General features: G+C 44.1%; 1 protein-coding gene across 3 annotated transcripts in view; it reads right to left on the minus strand.

Annotated features, from left to right (window-relative positions):
* Window positions 1–23,391, minus strand: part of DEPDC5 (DEP domain containing 5, GATOR1 subcomplex subunit) — a 217,716-nt gene that overhangs the window by 30,422 nt on the left and 163,903 nt on the right. Inside the window, exons 24-34 of one of the 3 annotated variants that reach the window (XM_069757652.1) lie at window positions 15,771–15,868; window positions 15,636–15,692; window positions 14,506–14,662; window positions 13,480–13,643; window positions 13,277–13,394; window positions 5,783–5,950; window positions 5,481–5,700; window positions 5,276–5,397; window positions 4,828–4,927; window positions 4,590–4,652; window positions 3,325–3,461 (exon numbers count right to left, since the gene is read on the minus strand). In XM_069757652.1, coding sequence (XP_069613753.1) covers window positions 3,325–3,461; window positions 4,590–4,652; window positions 4,828–4,927; window positions 5,276–5,397; window positions 5,481–5,700; window positions 5,783–5,950; window positions 13,277–13,394; window positions 13,480–13,643; window positions 14,506–14,662; window positions 15,636–15,692; window positions 15,771–15,868 — 1,404 coding nt within the window. Of the gene's footprint in view, window positions 1–3,324; window positions 3,462–4,589; window positions 4,653–4,827; window positions 4,928–5,275; window positions 5,398–5,480; window positions 5,701–5,782; window positions 5,951–13,276; window positions 13,395–13,479; window positions 13,644–14,505; window positions 14,690–15,635; window positions 15,693–15,770; window positions 15,869–23,391 lie in introns of those variants that run through there. The other 2 variants (XM_069757644.1, XR_011319327.1) reach the window with 2 other exon arrangements.

A 23,391-nucleotide genomic window follows, 5' to 3' on the forward strand; every position in this document is an offset into this window, starting at 1 on the left:
CCCACATGGATGTGACATACTTTAGTTCTTCAGGGGCTTTCCCCTCTAATTTCTCTTTGTTCGTAGTAGGGCTGTATCCATCTTTCTTTTCAGGCTCGACTTCTCATATACTATTCCAGTGCCAATCTTGACAACTACTTCCATAGTCCCTTATGACTATTCTCATCCCAGTATGCTTGAGTTTAGCTTCCTGATGGATCCGAGTCTGTGGAGTTGTCCATGGCAGTCTACGTTCTACCTACTTAGACAGGCATGGGGTTGTCTCTTCAGACAGTTCTCTTTTGATGAGCCGCTTGTTGATGAAACAGAACCCGAATCGCTCTGAAGAGATCCTGAGTACAACACGAGGTTTCATTCAGTACGGACGCAGTGTTTTGCTCTCCAGTATGTTCACAATAGCCTACTTTCAAGTGTTTTTCCTTGTTATTTCAATTTAACTGTCCCCATCCTTTTTGTGGCCTGCAAGTGAAACTGCAGCATCCAAACTTTGGGTCCTCCAGTCAAGGAGTAAACACGATCTACACAGGGAATCACCCTTTTATATGCCCCTTCCTCTCCTCCCTGGGTTGATTCCGGAGCCTAGTTGTCACACAACCCCCTTGGGGCTGCTTCTCTGTTTTCCTTTCAGGGAAACTAGTTTCTCTTTTCATTGGTTTGCTTTTTCCTGTGGGGAGGGCACGTTTCCTTGATTCCTAGTGGCTTTACCTGGTGTCAAAGCTGCCAAAAAGGAAACAGAGAAGCACATTGCTAAGGAGAGTAAAACTAATCCCAAACTGTTCTTCAACTATATCAATAGTAAAAGAATAAAAACTGAAAATGTAGGCCCCTTAAAAAATAGTGAGGAAAGAATGGTTGTAGATGACGAGGAAAAAGCTAACATATTAAACACCTTCTTCTCCACGGTATTCACGGTGGAAAATGAAATGCTAGGTGAAATCCCAAGAAACAATGAAAACCCTATATTAAGGGTCACCAATCTAACCCAAGAAGAGGTGCGAAACCGGCTAAATAAGATTAAAATAGATAAATCTCCGGGTCCGGATGGCATACACCCACGAGTACTAAGAGAACTAAGTAATGTAATAGATAAACCATTATTTCTTATTTTTAGGGACTCTATAGCGACGGGGTCTGTTCCGCAGGACTGGCGCATAGCAAATGTGGTGCCAATATTCAAAAAGGGCTCTAAAAGTGAACCTGGAAATTATAGGCCAGTAAGTCTAACCTCTATTGTTGGTAAAATATTTGAAGGGTTTCTGAGGGATGTTATTCTGGATTATCTCAATGAGAATAACTGTTTAACTCCATATCAGCATGGGTTTATGAGAAATCGCTCCTGTCAAACCAATCTAATCAGTTTTTATGAAGAGGTAAGCTATAGGCTGGACCACGGTGAGTCATTGGACGTGGTATATCTCGATTTTTCCAAAGCGTTTGATACCGTGCCGCACAAGAGGTTGGTACACAAAATGAGAATGCTTGGTGTGGGGGAAAATGTGTGTAAATGGGTTAGTAACTGACTTAGTGATAGAAAGCAGAGGGTGGTTATAAATGGTATAGTCTCTAACTGGGTCGCTGTGACCAGTGGGGTACCGCAGGGGTCAGTATTGGGACATGTTCTCTTCAACATATTCATTAATGATCTGGTAGAAGGTTTACACAGTAAAATATCGATATTTGCAGATGATACAAAACTATGTAAAGCAGTTAATACAAGAGAAGATAGTATTCTGCTACAGATGGATCTGGATAAGTTGGAAACTTGGGCTGAAAGGTGGCAGATGAGGTTTAACAATGATAAATGTAAGGTTATACACATGGGAAGAAGGAATCAATATCACCATTACACACTGAACGGGAAACCACTGGGTAAATCTGACAGGGAGAAGGACTTGGGGATCCTAGTTAATGATAAACTTACCTGGAGCAGCCAGTGCCAGGCAGCAGCTGCCAAGGCAAACAGGATCATGGGGTGCATTAAAAGAGGTCTGGATACACATGATGAGAGCATTATACTGCCTCTGTACAAATCCCTAGTTAGACCGCACATGGAGTACTGTGTCCAGTTTTGGGCACCGGTGCTCAGGAAGGATATAATGGAACTAGAGAGAGTACAAAGGAGGGCAACAAAATTAATAAAGGGGATGGGAGAACTACAATACCCAGATAGATTAGCGAAATTAGGATTATTTAGTCTAGAAAAAAGAAGACTGAGGGGCGATCTAATAACCATGTATAAGTATATAAGGGGACAATACAAATATCTCGCTGAGGATCTGTTTATACCAAAGAAGGTGACGGGCACAAGGGGGCATTCTTTGCGTCTGGAGGAGAGAAGGTTTTTCCACCAACATAGAAGAGGATTCTTTACAGTTAGGGCAGTGAGAATCTGGAATTGCTTGCCTGAGGAGGTGGTGATGGCAAACTCAGTTGAGGGGTTCAAGAGAGGCCTGGATGTCTTCCTGGAGCAGAACAATATTGTATCATACAATTATTAGGTTCTGTAGAAGGACGTAGATCTGGGGATTTATTATGATGGAATATAGGCTGAACTGGATGGACAAATGTCTTTTTTCGGCCTTACTAACTATGTTACTATGTTACTATGTCTTTGGGATAGCCCACCTCTGGACAAAGGCGTCTGAGCGTTCCTTCTGTCGAGAACAGTTTCTTCGGATGCTCAGATTCACCTGTTTGTGTCTGGACAGTCATTATCTTTTGTCTCCCTTACTTCTCTCGCCTTCTGGTCGAACGGTCTCCTGCAGCATTCTTTCTAGGGTTCCTATTAACAGCTCTCTAAGATGTTGTTCTCTGTTATATTTTTGCCTTTCCTTCGGCCTTCCAGGCATTTTTTGCCTGGGTAGTAAGGTCTTCTCCATGTTACAGAGGCCAGTCTCTGTCCTGCAATTCTCATCTCTGCTCGTGTTTTTGACTACTTCTTGTAGTCTTCCCACCCTTGGGTACTGCTTTGGGACGTCCCATGGTTTCCTGTGTACCCCAATGAAGCGATAGAGAAAAGTAGATATTGGGTTCTTACCGTAAAATCTCTTTCTTGGAGCCTTCATTGGTGGACACAGCACCCACCCTATTTTTCTAATGATTCCGTTTAGGTTGCTTCTCCTACTGCTTTGATACTAACTAACCAGCTTGGCCCCGGGTCGATGGGGTGTACACTATTGAGGAGGAGCTAACTTTTTTATTAGCATAGTGTTACCCTCCTAGAGGCATACACACATGGTTCCTGTGTCCCCCAATGAAGGCTCAGAGAAAGATTTTACGGTAATAACCCAAAACCTACTTATCCAAAATACTGTAATGCCATACCTTGACTCAGCTGATGGAAGCTGCTGTTCTCCCATGTTCCCAACAACATGGTTAAGTGCTCTATCCTGGGAGGTGTTGTTTGTTACTAAAGCATTATTCCCATCAGCATAAGGAGATGCGCCTTGGTCAATGGAAATCTGCCAGACATCAAAAGCTTCCAAATTTAGAATAAGCAGCAGAGAGACAAAAAATGAGAAGTGCAGACTAGGTAAATGTAATATTGCCCTACTCTGTACAAACATTCTGCCAGTCATTTCTCACAAAGTGCATTTCATTATTATTTGCATGGCCAACCTAAGTTCACAATACAATTACATCAGCCACCTAATGTGGCACTGTATTTGGGACGGGATAATCAGGAATAAAAAAAAAACTTTTATGGGCTTATCTGCTCATGTTAGTGAGCTCACTTTATGGACAAAAGTGTTGGGACACCTGCATATTATACCTGCGGGAGCTTTTATGATATCCCATTCTAAATCCATAGGCATAAGCCCCTGGCCTCCATAGTGAATTCTCATTTTTGCGCTTTCGTTTTCTATTATCCTTCCAAGAGCCATAACTTTTTTTTATAATATAAGGGCTTGTTTTTTGAGGGACAAGTAAAAAAAAAACAACAAAAAAACGAAGTTTGTAGAAAAATGAATAAAGAAAAAAATTTGCATTTGTATCACCATTTCTCGAGACGCATAACATTTTTACTTTTCCACGTTTAAGTTCTTCGCGTCTCAGCGCTCGGTGACCCAACACTATAATTTTATGTGGCCTCCAATTCATCTTCCGTAATCTGGTCTTCAGTATTGCAGAAATGCCACTAAATGAGGATAGTGGAATTTTGAGAAAGGACAGACATTTTCTGGACTGATAGTGATAGCGAGCGGCTGGATGTTCTACACCTGTGACCTTAAACTCCATGTCTCAGACGTATGTACAGTGCATAAAGCACATATAGAAACATGCAGAACTATACACTTACATGCACAGTATAACACATGTCAGTATAAACACGGCATGCAAGCATGTGTTATTCCAATGATGTATTTGTCTGGAACATGCTCTTGTATACTAAATTAAATGACACACATACATAAAATGCAAGATATGAATGACAAAACGCTTCATATAAAGATAAGAAAAACTTGTTATTGTCGAGCATCATTAAGGGAAATATAAGGACATAGGCATTACAGTATTATATAGCTAACACTTACAAAGGTCCATGCAAAAAGGTTTGCTGGCAAACTCCTTTTTCACCAGACACTAACCTGTGGGTTGAAGGAAGGTGTAGTGCGTGGACTACGCACAAAATCCATAAAGAAGGTCCCGTCCTGAGAGGGAAGCGATAGCGCAGACAGGCATAAAGAGAGGTAGTGACAGAGTGAGCAGACTACCATAAGTTTGAAAGACCAACAAGAATTGGAAAACTAGGCGTACCCAAAATGTAAAAGTAATGGTGAAAGATATGCAAAATTCTCTTTCCACATTCTACACCTTTTTACCCACCTTGCGAGGGCTGTCCACATATGTTGGGGTGACAACAGAGTCTGTGGCTTGACATGATGCCTTCCCAGCATGCACTAAAGATTGCTGCTCTCCTAAGGTTCTGAAAGTGAATAGTCAACGCATGGATTAGGCTTCATTCACATTAATACAATGTCTGGTGAGCAGTGTGTCGGGTTCTCCAACGGAAACCCTGAAAGAGCCCCAACGAAGCCATTCACTTGAGTGAGTGAATTGTCTGGTGTTTGTGCAAGTTTGAAAAAGACAAATACTGGCAGGACAAAGGCCAAAGTGTCCAAAGTGCCTCCTTATGCTTATTTCAAGCGAATGACTCAATTGAAATACTGTTTTTCGGGGATTCTGACAAACTCCTACGTAGTACTCGACAGAGAGCACTGAGTTAATGTCAACAAGCCTTAGGCATGATGTATAAACTAGGCCAAGAACCTACTTTTGATTCGCCTCCATCTCTAGCAGAGCTGATAGTGCAGAGGTTCCTTTCTTTCCAACTGGTGGTCCAGGAGGTTCTGGTGGATGAGGGGGGAGCTGTAAACCTTTCATACCTGCTCCCTTCTAGATAAAAAAAAAATACAACTTCAATAACATGACAGTCATGTAGTTATGGGATCCTTTACAGAAGACTCCTTGAGCTTTACCCTAATCATTCGGTCTGATCTGTGACGTCGTCGAATGCGATTTAGTCCCTCTACAAATCGCAAAAAGCCATCCAACAATTGACCTTCCTCTTGTTCCGATCTAGGTCGATCACCATATAGATCACATCGTTGCTCCCCTTCAGTAATCCGTTTAGTAGGTCCCACACAAGAGGGGAGAAGTAGGAAGCGCGTGCGCCAAAATTTCAGCGACTCAATCAGACTGAAAAGGTTAAGAGCATTGAGAGTTCATGAATATTTTCCTTACTAACTAAAAGAAAGCCTTTGTCACATATATCTTTTACCTGAAATCTTCTGAACCTGCAGAGCAGATGTATTGGTCTAAATAATTCCATTTGTAATCCTCCAGTCGCTCATGGGAAAATTCTACCCAGCTAGGCACAAAGTCACTGCCAGAGTGCGAAGGGCACAAGTTGTATGTATAACTGATTTGGGCAGATTCATAAGGATATCTGTGGAAATGAGAATTGAAAACATTGTCTCACACTGAAATTCAAAGCTGTCTAGTACATGCTGCCATAATCCCATGGAAGATCATCGGTCTATTTCTAAAAGTGTCTAAAGACTGCAGGTTAAATGACAGTATTGACCAGCCATGCAGGAGTAAATGTGAGGTCATATAACAGACCTGTTAGCCATCAGGTCACCAACTGATCGGCAGAATGAAGAACTTTTATCCCAGTTAGGACATGTTCACACATTCAGCATTTGGTCAGTATTTTACATTAGTGTTTGCAAGCCAAAATCAGGAGTGGAACAATCAGAAGCGGAGAAGTGATTCTATTATACTGTTCATCTGATTATTAGAATTCTGATTTTGGCTGACAAATACTGATATAAAATACTGACCAAATACGGAATATGTGAATGCGGCTTTAGAGGCAGCAGTGCACACGCTCAAATGCAGCTCCATTCATTCCCTATTGGGCTGACCAGCGCTGTTCTCGGCTTTTACGGCAGCCCCATAGTATGGAGTGACGTGTTGGTGAAGCATTCAACCTGACACTCCATTTTGTAATAATAATTCACCGATTTGATGATCGGTGGGTTTCCTAGAGGTGGAACAACCAACAATTATCAAGTTATCACATATCATGAGGATAGGTAATGTCTAGTTAAAACAAGTTAACCCCTTTAATTGGGTGGATAGACATAAAAGCAACACACACATATATATATATACACACACACATGTATATACACACATATATATACTGCGTGGCCTGTGCTATATACTATGTGGCTGCTATATACATACATACGTATTGTAGAATACCCGATGCGTTAATACAGGCCACGCAGTATATTACAGTGGCCACGCAGTATATAACAGTGGCCACGCAGTATATAACACAGCCCACGCAGTATATAACACAGCCCACGCACTATATAACACAGCCCACGCACTACATAACACAGCCCATGCACTACATAACACAGCCCACGCACTACATAACACAGCCCCGCAGTATATAACACAGGCGACACAGTATGTAACACAGCCCACGTAACTTATAACACAGGGCACGTAGTATATAGCACAGCCCACGGAGTATATCACACAGCCCAAGGAGTATATAACACTGCCCATGTAGTATATAGCAGCCACGCGGTATAGAACACTGCCCACGCAGTATTTAGCAGTGTGGGCACCATATCTGTGACGCTGTAAGAATCTGGCTGCACTCGGATGTCACCCGAGTGCAGTCCTATTAGAGCATGTAGATTCAAACAGTGAAAAACGGAGAGTGGACCCACTGGACCGTGATGACGAACCCCTCTCGGACGAGCTGACCAGGTGGACCGCCCCCTATACAGGGAGAGTTGGGGGCAGGCACGTGAGGGACTATCGCCACGGAAGCTGGAGGGTCGACTGAGATCAGATGGGAACACAGCAGGCACAAAGGGAAAGAGGGAACAGAAAGGAACTACTGAGACAAGGGAGAAGATGGGAACGCTACGGAGGCACGGAGGCTGGCAGGACAATATGGAGACACCGAGGCTGACGGGAGCAAGGAAAAGATATAGGAGCCGGGCAGGTACCGCAGAGGAAAAGGAACTGAAGGAACAAGGAAGGAACACAGGAAACAGGCAGGCACTGCAGAGGGCGAAGGAGACCCAAAGTCAGAGAGCTAGGAACGCACAGAGACCACAGGTGGCCAGAAGCACTTGTAAACACAAATGAACATCAGGCACAGAGAAGCAGCAGGAAGCAGTTTACATAGCAGCATGGGAGCTACTTCCGGGTTACAGTCCTCCAGGATGACGGAGAGGACAGGAAAGAGCGCCAACAGAGGAATCAGATGTGCGCACGCGCAGAGCTGAATGCGACGCGCACGCGCAGAGCTGAATGCGACGCGCGCACCCGGCGAGCTGCAGTGGGGAGAGGCGGCGGCAGCAACGGCATGACAATATCCCTGTTAAAAAAAATAATTAAAATAAAAAATAGTTATATACTCATCTCCTAGGATCCAGCGAAACTCTTGGCGATGCGTGCGCGGCTGCCACCATCTTCCATTCCCAGAGATGCATTGCGAAATTACCCAGATGACTTAGGTTACTTTCACACTAGCGTCGTACTTGGCCCGTCACAGTGCGTGGGGCCGACGTACCGACGCATACTGTGGAAGCGCCACACAACGGGGGCAGCGGATGCATTTTTCCAACGCATCCGCTGCCCCATTCTGACATGCGGGGAGGAGGGGGCGGAGTTCCGGCCGCGCATGTGCGGTCGGAAATGGCAGACACAACGCAACAAAAAACGTTACATGCAACGTTTTTTGGTGCCGACGGTCCCCACAACACGACGCAACCATCGCACGACGGTTGCGACGTGTGGCAAAGCGTCACAACGCGTCGCTAATGTTAGTCTATGGAGAAAAAATGCATCCTGCAAGCAATTTTGCAGGATGCGTTTTTTCTCCAAAACGACGCATTGCGACGTGCGTCATACGACGCTAGTGTGAAAGTAGCCTAAGCGGTCTCCCGAGACTGCTAAGTCTTCTGGGTGATTTCGCAATGCATCTCTGGGAACGGAAGATGGCGGCCGGCGTGAGTGCATCGTCGGACGACGAAAGGTGAGAATAGCAGGTTTTTTGTTTTTTTTATTATTTTTAACATTACATCTTTTTACTATTGATGCTGCATAGGCGCCGGGCACTGACTGCAGGGGAGTAGGGGAGGGACTAATCGGACTGTGCCCGTCGCTGATTGGTCGCGGCAGCCAGCTGGCGAGACCAATCAGCGACGCGGGATTTCCGTTATGGAAGTTGCCGACAGAAAGACGGAAGTACACCTTAGACAATATATATATATATACACACATTATATATATATATATATATATATACATATATATATATATATATATATATATACACACACACACTATATATATCGTATGTATATATATATATATATATATATATATATATATATATATATATACATATATATATATACTAGATGGCAGCCCGATTCTAAAGAATCGGGAGTCTAGAATCCATATATACTTTATTTATTCAAATGTAAGAATAATACAATTAATAAATAATAGTAAGAAAGAACAAAAATAATAGGCAGTATATGGAGAAAACACCAAACAAAAGTTCAAAATTGGTGTGAAAATGTCACTGAACCACTTCACAACTAAATATATATAGTTTTGGTAAATGGTATTATCATTTTTTTGACGAAATTCGGCAGGAGCTTGAAGAGCAATGTCACTGGGCCCGCCTCCACGCAGTAGAAACTTGCTGTGAGGTAAAAATTCAAAAATCACACCAAAATGGCGGGCGGAGTGTGTCACAGTACGGCACGTTTCTGATTGGTCGCTCACAGCAGGCGGCAACCAATCAGACACTGGACACTGTTGACGTCACTTATCTCCGGACATTAGCTCCGGACATTAGCTCCGGACAGGAAGTTGGCACAAATTGCAGGAAGTAGTATTCTAGGCAATTATATATTAGATATATACACACACATACACATACAGTGGGTGTGGAAAGTATTCAGAACCCTTTAAATTTTTTACAGTTTCATTGCAGCCATTTGGTGAATTCAAAAAAGTTCATTTTTTCACATTAATGTACACTCTGCACCCCATCTTGACTGGAAAAAACTGATATGTAGAAATGATTGCAAATCATAAATATTCAGACCCTTTGCTCAGACACTCATATTTAAATCACATGCTGCCCATTTCCTTGTGATGCTCCTTGAAATGGTTCTACTCCTTCATTGGAGTCCAGCTGTGTTTAATTAAACTGATAGGACTTGATTTGGAAAGACACACACCTGTCTATTTAAGACCTCACAGCTCACAGTGCACGTCAGACCAAATGAGAATCATAAGGTCAAATGAACTGGCCAAGTAGCTCAGAGACAGAATTGTGGCAAGGCACATATCTGGCCAAGGTTACAACAGAATTTCTGCAGTACTCAAGGTTCCTGAGAGCACAGTGGCCTCCATAATCCTTAGATGGAGGAAGTTTGGGACCACCAGAAGTCTTCCTAGGCCTGGCCGTCCAGCCAAACTGAGCAATTGTGGGAGAAGAGCCTTGGTCAGACAGGTAAAGAAGAACCCCAAGATCACTGTCGCTGAGCTTCAGAGATGCAGTAGGGAGATGGGAGAAATTTCTACAAAGTCAACTATCACTGCAACCCTCCACCAGTCAGGCCTTTATGGCAGAGTGGCCTGACAGAATTCAGGCCTCAGTGCAAGACATATGAAAGCCCACATAGAGTTTGCTAAAAACACATGAAGTACTTCCAGACTATGAGAAATAAGATTCTCTAGTCACAGCTCATCACCTGCCCAATACAATCCCAACAGTGAAACATGGTGGTGGCAGCATCATGCTATGGGGGGTGTTTTTCAGCTACAGGGACAAGGCGACTGGTTGTCATTGAAGGAAACATGAATGCGACCAAGTACAGAGATATCCTGGATTAAAACCTCTTCCAGAGTGCTCTGGACCTTAGACTTGGCCGAAGGTTCACCTTCCAACAAGACAATAACCCCAAGCACACAGGTAAAATAACAAAGGAGTGGCTTCAGGGCAACTTTGTGACCATTCTTGATGGCCCAGCCAGAGTCCTGACCTAAACCCAATTGAGCATCTCTGGAGAGACCTGAAAATGGCTGTCCACTAACCATCCTGACGGAACTGGAGAGGATCTGCAAGAAAGAATGGCAGAGGATCCCCAAATCCAGGTGCGAAAAACTTGTTGCATCATTCCCAAGAAGACTCATGGCTGTACTAGCTCAAAAGGGTGCTTCTACTCAATACTGAGCAAAGGGTCTGAATACTTATGACCCTGTGATATTTCAGTTTTTCTCTTTTAATACATTTTCAAAAATTACAACATTTGTTTGTTTTTCAGTCAAGATAGGGTGCAGAGAGTACATTAATGAGGATAAAACAGGAAAGGGATACAAAAAGATATCCAAGGAATTGATAATGCCAGTCAGCAGCGTTCAAACTGTGATTAACAAATGGAAAAGAGGAGCTCGGTAAAAACAAAACCACCATCAGGTAGACCAACAAAAATTTCGTCCAGAACTGCCAGGAATATTTTTCTGGATGCGAAGAAAAACCCACAAATAACATCAGCTGAAATACAGGGCTCTCTGAAAACTAGCGGTGTGGCTGTTTTAAGATGCACAATAAGGAGGCACTTGAAGAAAAATGGGCTGCATGGTCGAGTCGCCAGAAGAAAGCAATTACTGTGCAAATGCCACAAGTATCTCGCCTACAATACGCAAAACAGCACAGAGACAAGCCTTAAAACTTCTTGAACAAGGTAATTTGGAGTGATGAGACCAAAATTTAACTTTTTGGCCACAACTATAAACGTTACATTTGGAGAGAGATCAACAAGGCCTATGATGAAAGTAACACCATTCCTACTGAGCACGGAGGTGGATCGCTGATGTTTTGGGGATGTGTGAGCTACAAAGGCACAAGAAACTTGGTCACAGTTGAAGGAAAGATGAATGCAGCACGTTATCAGCAAATACTGGAGGCAAATTTGCAATCATCAGCCCGAAAGCAGTGCATGGGACGTACTTGGACGTTCCAACATGACAACAATCCAAAACACAAGGCCAAGTTGACCTGTCATTGTCTACATCAGAACAAAGTGAAGGTTCTGGAGTGGCCATCTCAGTCTCCTGACCTAATATCATTGAGCCACTCTGGGGAGATTTCAATTGCGCAGTTCATGCTAGACCGCCCAGGAATTTACAGGAACTGGAGGCTTTTTGCCAATAAAGACCCTCATCCACAACTACCATAAGAGACTTCAAGCTGTCATTGATGTTAGAGGGGGGATTACACGGGTATTAAGAAATGGGGTATATGAACTTTTGATCAGGGTCATTTGGATGTTTTGGGTTGTCATTATGATTTAAAAAACACAGTAGTTTGACAATAAATGGCTTCACCCAACCAATAACTATGAGTGGAGAAAAAGGTTTGGGGTTATTATTCATACTCTCTGAAAAAAGGTCAAGAAAGCAAAAATTCTGCCGGATGAGCACAACTCTCTCTATACAAACATACATACATATATTCACAGACACATACATATAGATAGGATTTTTTTTTTCTAAACAGTTTTTATCCTCTGATTCTTTACTTTTATTTTTTGGGACATTAAAGGGCAGTCACATTGAGCTGCTGTTTACGGCAATTTAGGCCATGGTCACACGTTCAGTATTTTACCTCAGTATTTGTAAGCCAAAACCAGGAGTGGGTGATAAATACAGAAGTGGTGAGGTGTTTCTATTATACTTTTCCTCTGATTGTTCCACTCGTGGTTTTGGCTTACAAATACTGATGTAAAACACTGATCAAATACTGAATGTGTGAATGTGGCCTTAGAGATACGTTTTAGAGCGGACATATAGATCAAAGATCAGCGCCAGCAGGGGACAATGTTGAGAGTTGCATTCAGCCCCCGCTGTCTACATCAAGTGTAAAATGAAGAATAAAATAAAAAACCCACACATTATAATAAGCCACTGTAAACCATCTGTGCGACATTTGCTCATCAACATGCGCGGTGGCCTGAGGCGACCGATAATGCTGAAGAGCTGGGGAGAATGACTCGCTGCAGCGAAAGCGGGCCCATGATCTGCGCTGACCTCGGTGACATCATCGCAGTTCACAGTGAGTCTCATCCCCAATTATAAGAGGGTGTTCACAGTTATGTAACCGCATTATGTTTAGTTTTGTTATTTTTTATTTACCCCTTCAAAAATTATTTATTTCTCAATGAATATATACAGACTATGGGTGACATTAAAGGTGGAAAAAGTTCTTAAATGATTTCTTTTTGTACAATTTCTTTACAACGCTTTGCCTGGCGTTTTAACAAGAGTGTGTAGACTTTAAATATCCACTGTATACCTACTCATATGCATCAATGTAGTATGCTCATTTTATCATACTTGCATAAAACTACAGAATGTTCAGCAAAGTCTACTGCATTGAATTTAGGGGTCCGATCCCAGTTTACTGGCATCTCCAACTCCACCAGGATTGAGTGGACTCCAAATATATCTAGACTGTAGTTATGGAAGATAGCCACCAGCTTTGGGTTATGTTGGGACTTTGATGGTCTTACAATACTCAAGTAGATACTTATTTTTTAAAGTTTTATCACTCAAGCTAGCCAACTTGTGGTATCTCAGAGCAATGCAATACTTCAGGCAACTGCATGTACATATAATAATATTAAAAAATGAAGAACATGATTTCATGTCTTACTTTGGCAGATATCTTGTAACTGTGATTATCTTATCTTTGAATGCCACCTTATGAAACGTCCGTCCCATACTAAGCCAGTACAGATTTTCTTCTTCTGGGCGGTTTCGTGATACCAAACCTGGCAAAGACAAAACAGAAAATAAAACTGGGCTTTTTGTGTTTAAAGACAATATGCAGCAGATAGAAATACAAAATGTCTGTACCTCGTCTATAGAGTGGACTGCTGCTGAGTGGGGGTTGAGCAGTGGAAGTAGGTTTTGTTTGCTTTGGCTGAACAATGATTTGGTAACCTTGCATGAGCCGTTGGCATATAAATTCTTCGAACACCTGCTGTGCAGTCATTTGAGTCCCTTCTTCATCACGTCTGCTGGACATGGAATTAAGTGTTACCTTCTTACTGAATTTTATGCTATTTACACCAGTTTACAGTGTCTAAAAACCCAAACATTACTGTACAGATGAACATCAAAATTAAAATAATTAGGGGTTGTCCAGTAAGAAAAAAAAAAAGTTCTTAAATGTACTTAAAAGGGGTGGTTTACAATGGTACAACATGATACTCATCTGCTGCTGCTCCTATCATTATTGTGTCCCCCACTGGCCTGCTTGTATCAACACTGATAGTCATCAGCCGCTTTTATGCTGCAGTGTTCACAGTTTGTCTGAACACTGATTGGCTGCAGCGTTCATGCGACTTCCCCTCTAGATGGTGATGCCATCAGACCAAGCAGAGAACACACCGCTGACTACAGAGTAGTCCATAGCGTGGGAGGCAAGCATATTTATTTATTCTTCTCATCTCACTGGGCTGATAAATAAGGGATTGTCTAGTAGGAGGAAACCCCTATTCTAGGTTGTGTTTAATACAGGAAAGCATATGAAGGGGGCTGGCTTACTGGCTAATTTAATTTGCTAAGTCAGCCCACTTAGAATATATTAGAATCACTGATGCATGAACAAAGAAGGGAAATGGGTATTAAAATCACCAGTGAGAAAGACCCTTCACGCACAGCACTGATGATGTGTCAGCACCAGAAACACTGTCCTGTGTCAAGCACAAGTCACAAGTGGAAATGCCAGAACCTGAAACAAGAGCGGATATCTGCAGATCAGCAACTTCTTTGATGATTGATGTGTGTTGGTAAGATGTATACTTTACTATTTTAAGCACATTGCAAGATATGCTTTTTCTAACTGGACAACCCCTTTAAATTATAAGACCTTCTCACCTGTCCAAATCAGCCTCTGGCAGCAAGTCATAGCAGCCTTCTGTATAATCATTCTGTAGGCTCTGCCTGTCCGGGAAGTAGTCTGTGGTGAGTGGTAAGCAGGCTGGGGTAGTAAGGGACTTCCAATCCACCCCAACTGTGCAGCAGAAGCCAGGCACTATGGGGGGAGCAGACAGCATCAAAACTGCCCAGATATCGTATTGTGAATGTGGAAAGATGAATCATAGACATGAAGGAGGTGTAAGGGATATAAGGTGGTGAAAGAAAGGATGGGAACATCAAAAGATGGAAGTATATGAAGAGCAATAGTGTGCAGATAGTAAAATATATGACATGGAATGAGAGAGGGTGGGTGAGTGAAACAGAATGAGTAATGGAATTGTGATACAAGTCAAAAGGAAAAGTTTTAAGTGACGGGGAAAGGAAAGAAGTACATAAGCAAATAGTGTTATAGAATAATGAATATGAATGAATCAGTGAGAAAACGTGTTCACCCGGAGGAATTTGGAGGGGAGAGCCACAACCGACAGGGGAGAAAAGGAAAAGAGAAAGAGAGATCAGGTTAACAATGGCATGCTTCAGCTTCATCTCTTCCCATCATGCACTGGGAATACTTGGTGCTTGATTAAAGCCGCCAATGGAAAATCATCATAAAAATAGAACTTCTGACTGCGAAAAGTCAGAAAGAAGCATGCAAGCAGAGAGAGGCAGTATGAGCAGGACGTGTGCACAGACAGCTTAGTACAGAAAGTCAGATTAGAACAATACAACTTGTGATACAACTAGTACAGATCTATGAGTACATCTGTAGCTACCATTCCGACCCTGAGAAGAGGTCATGTTCACATAGAGCTACTCCACAGAAGTACTGCAATCATTTATGCACAGCAATCCAAGTCACTGATGACCATTGCTCTGACCAAAAATAATTGCTATTGGATACATTATAAGACATACAAAAATAATCAGACAACGGACTGATGCACTGCAAAATAATTGTCGTTACATATTGGACTAGTAATTAGCTCAGAGCATACAGCAGAAATTACGTTAATGAGCATTATGGCATTGGAACACAGGTAATTAATCATCCATCCAGTAATATGGTAAATAATGTCCTCCTCACTCACTAGGCTCGTGACCGCAGAGCAGGCTCTCATCAGGAGACTCCTCTTTAAGGTTAGTAGCTGTAGTAAGAGAATAGAAAAATGGTAAATGCCAAAAGTTACGAACATGGTTGTTATTCATTTAGGTTCTGTTGTCACCTGTACTATAGATCTTTTGTCCAGTCACTGTTCTTCCAGAGAATTCCTCAGTGCTTCCACAGGAGCTGGTGTTCAACGCTGTGCGAGGACCTCCATGTCTACAAGCAACGGACAGGCATAAAAAAGGTTTTCAAGCTAACTCTTTTTTTTGAGTCCTTAGGCCTGCTCTGTGGAAAAAAAAACTCCGCCTAACTTACCCCACTGCTGCTCCGTTGTTGGGACATAGTTTTCCTGAAGCCCACCACCAGAATAATCTGTGCAAGCATTGCCCGTAGCTAGGATAGCGCCAGCGCAAAATTTTAATGGGAAAGATGATCATGACACCAGAGGCAGACGAGGATCCGTGACAGAGCTGAATACTCTACCCACAGTCTCGCCCCGATGTATGAAAAGTTTAGGAATCTGAAACTTCTAATGATTTAAAACAAACCAGGCTGGAGATTTCTACACTAAGGCCATGTTCACACGTTCCTGATTTCCCTGCTGTTTTTTCTGCACTAAAAACCGCAGCTCTTGGCAGAAAACGCAGGTGTGTTTTTTGGTGCGTTTTTGGTGTGTTTTTTGATGCGTTTTTTGATGCGGTTTTTAATGCAGTTTTCTCTGCAGAGTCTGTGTGTTTTCTAGGAAGTTTTTTTAGGGTTAAAATGGCTGAAAATACCCTAACCCTACTCCTAACCCTAACCCTACCCCTACCCCTAACCCTAGTTCTAACTTCAGTGGGGGAAAAAAAAAAATTCTTTATTTTATTATTGTTACTACCTATAAAGGGGGAGGGGGGGTATTTACCTTTCTTTTTATATTGATCACTGTGAGGTTATCACAGTGATCAAAATGTGCCTGGAACGAATCTGCCGGCCGGCCGGCAGATTCGGCGGGCGCACTGCGCATGCGCCCGCCATTTTGGAAGATGGCGGCGCCCAGGGAGAGGACGGCCGGACGGACACCGGGAGGCCCGGTAAGTATAAGGGGGGGAGATGAGGGCACGGGGGGGGGGGGGGGGGGGGCGTCGGAGCACGGGGGGTGGCATCGGAGCATGGGGGGGTGGGATTGGAGCACGGGGGGGGGCAGCCACACTCCGCCCACGCACTTCCTGCTGCAGCGGTTCTGCACCACAAACCGCAGAAAACCCGCAGATATTTTTTTCGTCTGCGGGTTTTACTGCGGGTTTGACCTCACAATGGAGGTCTATGGGTGCAGAACCGCTGCAGTTCTGCACAAAGAAGTGACATGGTAGTTCTTTTTTACCGCAGCTATTCAGCGCGGCTTTTTTAGTGCATTTCCGCAATGTGGGCACAGCGGTTTCTGTTTTCCATAGGGTACATTGTACTGTACCCTGCATGGAAAACAGCTGCGGACCCGCAGTGGCAAAATCGCGGCGGTTCCGCAGTTAAAAACGCACTGTGTGAACATGGCCTAAGACTATGTGCACACGTTCAGGAATTCATGCAGAAAATTCCTGTGAAAAACCAGACATTTTCTGCAAGAAATCCGCCAAGAAAACCGCATGCGTTTTTGCCGCGGTTTTGCCACGGTTTTTTCCGGGCACTTCCCAATGCATTTTGTAGTGGGAAATCCGCAGAAAAAACGCAAAATTATTGAACATGCTGCGTTTTTTACCGCAATGCGTTTTTTTCGTGGAAAAAAACGCATCATGTGCACAAAACATGCGGAATTCATTCTAAATAATGGGATGCTTATTGTATGCGTTTTTTTAGCGGTTTTATATCGTTTTTATCGGGAAAAACCGAGAAAAAAACGCAACGTGTACACACAGCCTAAAGGTATTTAAGACAGCATCACTATGCCCATACCTTTAGTTCAATACGCATAATCCTGATGACAGGTTCTCTTTCATATACAGTATACCAATAAATAGGACCATGTGGTCTGAATGATTGTAATGATCTGTCTCTGATCTTTGACAGAATAGGGGTTTGTAAAACACTTAAGGTACCTTCACACATAACGATTTCGTTAACGATATCGTCGCTTTTTGTGACGTAGCAACGATATCGTTATGCGTGACAGCGACCAACGATCAGGCCCCTGCTGGGAGATCGTTGGTCGTTGGGGAATGATCAGGACCTTTATTTGGTCGTGTGTGACGCCGATCCAGCGATGTGTTCACTGGTAACCAGGGTAAACATCGCTGTGCTCTGCTTAACGGCCGGCCGGCGCTGACACAGTGCAGGGAAGCTGACGCCGGGGGACAGACACCGGAATGTAAGTATAACAACCCTGCCGGCATCACTGCATGGCCTTCCATTCCCCACCTGCCTGTTACATCTACTCACTCACCCAGTGCCATGCTGTGAGATCTGTCTGCTGCTGGTTCCATGCCATGTGCTTCATGGCGGCCTGCTCTGTGTACACTTCCTGGCTGTGTGCATAGGGGGGCGGCGCCAGCCACTCCGGATTCTTATTGAGACTGTGTGCACCTCCCTAAGGTGCTTCTGGCCAATAGCCTTGAGGCCTCTGATACTTAAGGCATCCTCACCCATTGGTGGATGCCTGAGCAAACTATTCCCCTCAGTTAGCATTTGCTACTGAGCTGCCAGGTCGTGTGTTTCCTGTCTCAGAGGGCTGCACTATTGCAGGCCTTCATCTGTGTTCTGTTTGTGTATCTGTGTCTGTTCCTGTCTGTACTCTGGTCTATGTCCGTCCCTGCTCCTTCTTTGTCAATAGTCATTTCCCACTCTGCTGTGTGTACCTCTGCCTTATCTTGTTGCTCTGTACGCCACTGTCTGTGGCTCTTCTTCTCTCTGCTCAGTTCTACCACAACCTGAGGTTCTGTGTCTCTCAGCTTTTCTCTCAGCTCTGCTCTCTGACCTTGCTCCGCACTCTGTGGCTTTGCTCTGCGGCTCCGCTCCTTGCGGTTCCACCTGGCACCGCTGCTTGCGGTTCTACGTCTTTAGCTCTTGGCGTTACCTCCAGCGTCTCCGCTCTTGGCTCCGCCTCCAGCGTCTCCGCTCTTGGCTCCGCCTCCAGCGTCTCCGCTCTTGGCTCCGCCTCCAGCGTCTCCGCTCTTGGCCCCGCCTCCAGCGTCTCCGCTCTTGGCTCCGCCTCCAGCGTTTCCGCTCTTGGCTCCGCCTCCAGTGTCTCTGCTCTTGGCTCCGCCTCCTGCGGCTCCGTCCTTGGCTCTGCCTTCTCCTTCTCTACTCTCTGCTCTGCCTTCTCCTTCTCTACTCTCTGCTCTGCCTTCTCCTTCTCTACTCTGCCTTCTCCTTCTCTTCTCTTAGCTCCGCCTTCTACTCGTACTCAGCCTCCTGCGATTCAGCTTTGCTTCCACTCTTGCTCTATCTTTATTCTGCAACTTTCCAACTTTCCATACAGGTCTCTACCTGTTCCTTTATTTTCTCCAGTCTGAGCAGGTTCTTACCTGTTTCCACTCATCCATCTGAATCCCAGTTCCTACCAGAGTATCAGTCCTGTCTGCCAGTGCCAGCTGTGCCCGCCTGTCTGCCTGAGTGCCAACTGCGCCCGTCTGCCTGCCTGTATCTCCGTCAAGCCAGTCCGCCCGTCAGGGCCTCTGCCATACCCGTCTGTCAGCCAGTGTCACAGCCGTGCCTGCCTGCCCGTGTCTTGTCCCCGGTGGGATCAGCATCCACAGTCCGACTCCACCCTGGAGTGGTACCTGGTAGCTTCCTATTGCACAAGTCTGACCTCACCATCAGAGGCTCCAGCGAACACCTAGGAAGCTACTTAGTTACGCCCCTTCCAGGGAAGTTCGGTCTGTGGTCCAGTGGGGCCACATCCCCAGGCGCCCGCGCCAAGCAGTCTCGGTGCGAGCGTTACAGTAAGTATGTACTGTTTGTTTTTTTTAACTTTTACAACGGTAACCAGGGTAAACATCGGGTTACTAAGCGCGGCCCTGCGCTTAGTAACCCGATGTTTACCCTGGTTACCCGGGGACTTCGGCATCGTTGGTCGCTGGAGAGCTGTCTGTGTGACAGCTCTCCAGCGACCACACAGCGACGCTGCAGCGATCGGCATCGTTGTCTATATCGCTGCAGCGTCGCTAAATGTGACGGTACCCTTAGAATGTTAATGTGCTTATTAAATGAATGAATACTACAGATTGCATTACACAGCCCATATTCAAAGAGTAACTGATTGAATTTTTTTTCATAAATCATAAGTGCACATGAAAATAAGACACTTTGTATAATGGCTTTGAGACTTAGAGTCTCCAGACTGGTTTCTGCCATTGGTACAGTCATGGCCAAAAGTATTGACATTGACACCCCTGCAATTCTGTCAGATAATACTCATTTTCTTCCTGAAAATGATTGCAAACACAAATTATTTGGTATTATTATCCTCATTTAATTTGTCTTAAATGAAAAAACACAAGAGAATGAAGCAAAAAGCAAAACATTGATCATTTCACACAAAACTCCAAAAATGGGCCAGAAAAAGTATTGGCACCTTCAGCCTAATAATTGATTGCACAACCTTTAGCCTAAATAATTGCGACCAACCGCTTCCAGTAACCATCAATGAGTTTCTTACAATGCTCTGCTGGAATTTTAGACCATTCTTCTTTGGCAAACTGCTCCAGGTCCCTGATATTTGAAGGGTGCCTTCTCCAAACTGCCAATTTTAGATCTCTCCACAGGTGTTCTATGGGATTCAGGTCTGGACTCATTGCTGGCCACCTTAGAATCCTCCAGTGCGTTCTCTCAAACCATTTTCTAGCGCTTTTTGAAGTGTGTTTTGGGTCATTGTCCTGCTGGAAGACCCATGACCTCTGAGGGAAACCCAGCTTTCTCACACTGGGCCCTACATTATGCTGCAAAATTTGTTGATAGTCTTCAGACTTCATAATGCCATGCACACGGTCAAGCAGTCCAGTGCCAGAGGCAGCAAAGCAACCCCAAAACATCAGGGAACCTCCGCCTTGTTTGACTGTACGGACCGTGTTCTTTTCTTTGAATGCCTCTTTTTTTTCTCCTGTAAACTCTATGTTGATGCATTTGCCCAAAAAGCTCTACTTCTGTCTCATCTGACCAGAGAACATTCTTCCAAAACGTTTTAGGCTTTTTCAGGTAAGTTTTGGCAAACTCCAGTCTGGCTTTTTTATGTCTCGGAGTAAGAAGTGGGGTCTTCCTGGGTCTCCTACCATACAGTCCCTTTTCATTCAGATGCCGACGGATAGTATGGGTTGACACTGTTGTACCCTCGGACTGCAGGGCAGCTTGAACTTGTTTGGATGTTAGTCGAGGTTCTTTATCCAACATCCGCACAATCTTGCGTTGAAATCTCTTGTCAATTTTTCTTTTCCGTCCACATCTAGGGAGGTTAGCCACAGTGCTATGGGCTTTAAACTTCTTGATGACACTGCGCACGGTAGACACAGGAACATTCAGGTCTTTGGAGATGGACTTGTAGCCTTGAGATTGCTCATGCTTCCTCACAATTTGGTTTCTCAAGTCCTCAGACAGTTCTTTTGTCTTCTTTCTTTTCTCCATGCTCAATGTGGTACACACTAGGACACAGGACAGAGGTTGAGTCAACTTTAATCCATGTCAACTGGCTGCAAGTGTGATTTAGTTATTGCCAACACCTGTTAGATGCCACAGGTAAGTTACTGGTGCTATTAATTACACAAATTAGAGAAGCATCACATGATTTTTCGAACAGTGCCAATACTTTTGTCCACCCCCTTTTTTATGTTTGGTGTGGAATTATATCCAATTTGATTTTAGGATAATTATTTTTGTGTTTTTTCATTTAAGACAAATTAAATGAAGATAATAATACCAAATAATTTGTGTTTGCGATCATTTTCAGGAAGAAAATGAGTATTATCTGACAGAATTGCAGGGGTGTCAATACGTTTGGCCATGACTGTATACTTTTAAATTTTCTCCAATCTTCTCTAGTCTCCTCAGATAGAGTAATAATGGTCTGCTCTGCTTTACCGACCCAAAACATGGAGAAAACAGTTCTGTCAGGCGTCAGACTATATCCTCACTAGTCTGGATGACAGGACCTTTTCTTCTCCTAATGCTGTCAGCGTTCAGGTACTGGTACAGATGGTCCTTGCCCTTAATCTATTGGCCACCTCACCCACCAGACCAACGTGTATTGCATGGAGCGAAGACAGCTGAAAAGCATCTCCTCCAGATATGAACCATGGATGGATCAAAACTCTTCAAAACAAGCAAGTGGATCTGCTCACTGCATTCCGCTGTGTCGCACTAGCTCCTGGCCCATCTTCTGTGGCACTTATTCACGGTTTTCTTGCTTCTGCATCAGCATCGCAGATGGCTCATTCCTCTAGGGCAGTGGGGACTTCCTGGATGTTCACCTCCAGGCATTGACCTTGCAGCTTTGTAAAGGCTGCTAATTGGACTTCTGTTGACATCTTCTCAAAGTTCTAAAAGGTTCACACTTTTTCATCTGACGCAGGTCTGGACAGGTGGTGCAAGTGGCAGCCACTTGGGTTACCTCTGGAGAGATTTGCCTTACACAATTATACATATTCCCAACCTTGGGACAGTTTTCGGACAAAGGCATATGTTGTGTGTGTCTGTCTGCATGTTGTGTGTGTCTGTCTGTCTGTTGTGTGTCACTCACTGTCACTGTAGCAGACATAGCCCGATGGGACTTTGAGTCCCATCAGAGGATGCCTGCACACAGAGACACACACCAATGACACCCCCCCATCCCCCCCCCCCCCCACCCGAAGCAGACCCCAGCACGGCCAGCGGACCCACCGCACACACACCCGCAGACCCCAGCACCGCCCGGCGCCCGCACAGCCACACAGACCCCCTCGCGCCCGCACATCCCAGCCAGGGTGGATAAAAATCAATGTTTTTTTTTAAAAAAATCAAAAAAATCGGATTTTTTTTATTTAAATCGGATTTTTTTGATTTAAATCAGATTTTTTTCAATAAACTGCTTTTTGAGGAAAATATTTTACCATCCAAAGGTTTTTCCATCAGAATAAAGGCTGTATATGTGTAACATTTACAATGCCATGCTCTTCCAGAGGTTTCTGTAGGATTAGTGGGCAGTTTCTCTCCTATATTATCACAGACGCTCGCTTTACTTACGCAGTTCTCAAAACTGAATTTGACTCCGCAGAGGTCCCAGCCTCTTCTTCACGGCAAAAATGTTACAAGATGAACAGAGTTGAGAAAAAGACCTTAATCCTATTGTTCTACAAACCTATGAATACAGAATCAACCCCTTCAGTGCCAAGTCCACTTGGAGTGGAATAGATCTGCACAACACAAGAAGAATGTGAATCTAAGTGTGAGGAGGAGGAAGGGCAAGCAGACAAGAAAATTAAAGTGAAACTTTGAGCACAATACTGCAGCATAGCCACAGACAGACAAGTCTGGATCTGTTTGTGTGTACGATCTGAGGTTTATTACATTCTTTCCTTATAATGGCAGTAGGCCGTAAAAGAGACCCAGTTTGGGAATATTTTAATGAAGCTCCTTCGCCTATCGGTAAGGCAGGCATGCGTGCAAAATGCAAACGATGCAACAAAGAGATGCAAGGCCTGGTGGCGCGAACGAGGCAACATCATGAGAAGTGCAGTGATGAAGATGAGTCATCTTCATCACCGCACTTCTCATGATGTTGCCTCATTAGAAACTTTGAT

Source organism: Ranitomeya imitator, chromosome 1 (genome assembly GCF_032444005.1).
Source record: "Ranitomeya imitator isolate aRanImi1 chromosome 1, aRanImi1.pri, whole genome shotgun sequence".
NCBI classification, from domain to species: Eukaryota; Metazoa; Chordata; class Amphibia; order Anura; family Dendrobatidae; genus Ranitomeya; species Ranitomeya imitator.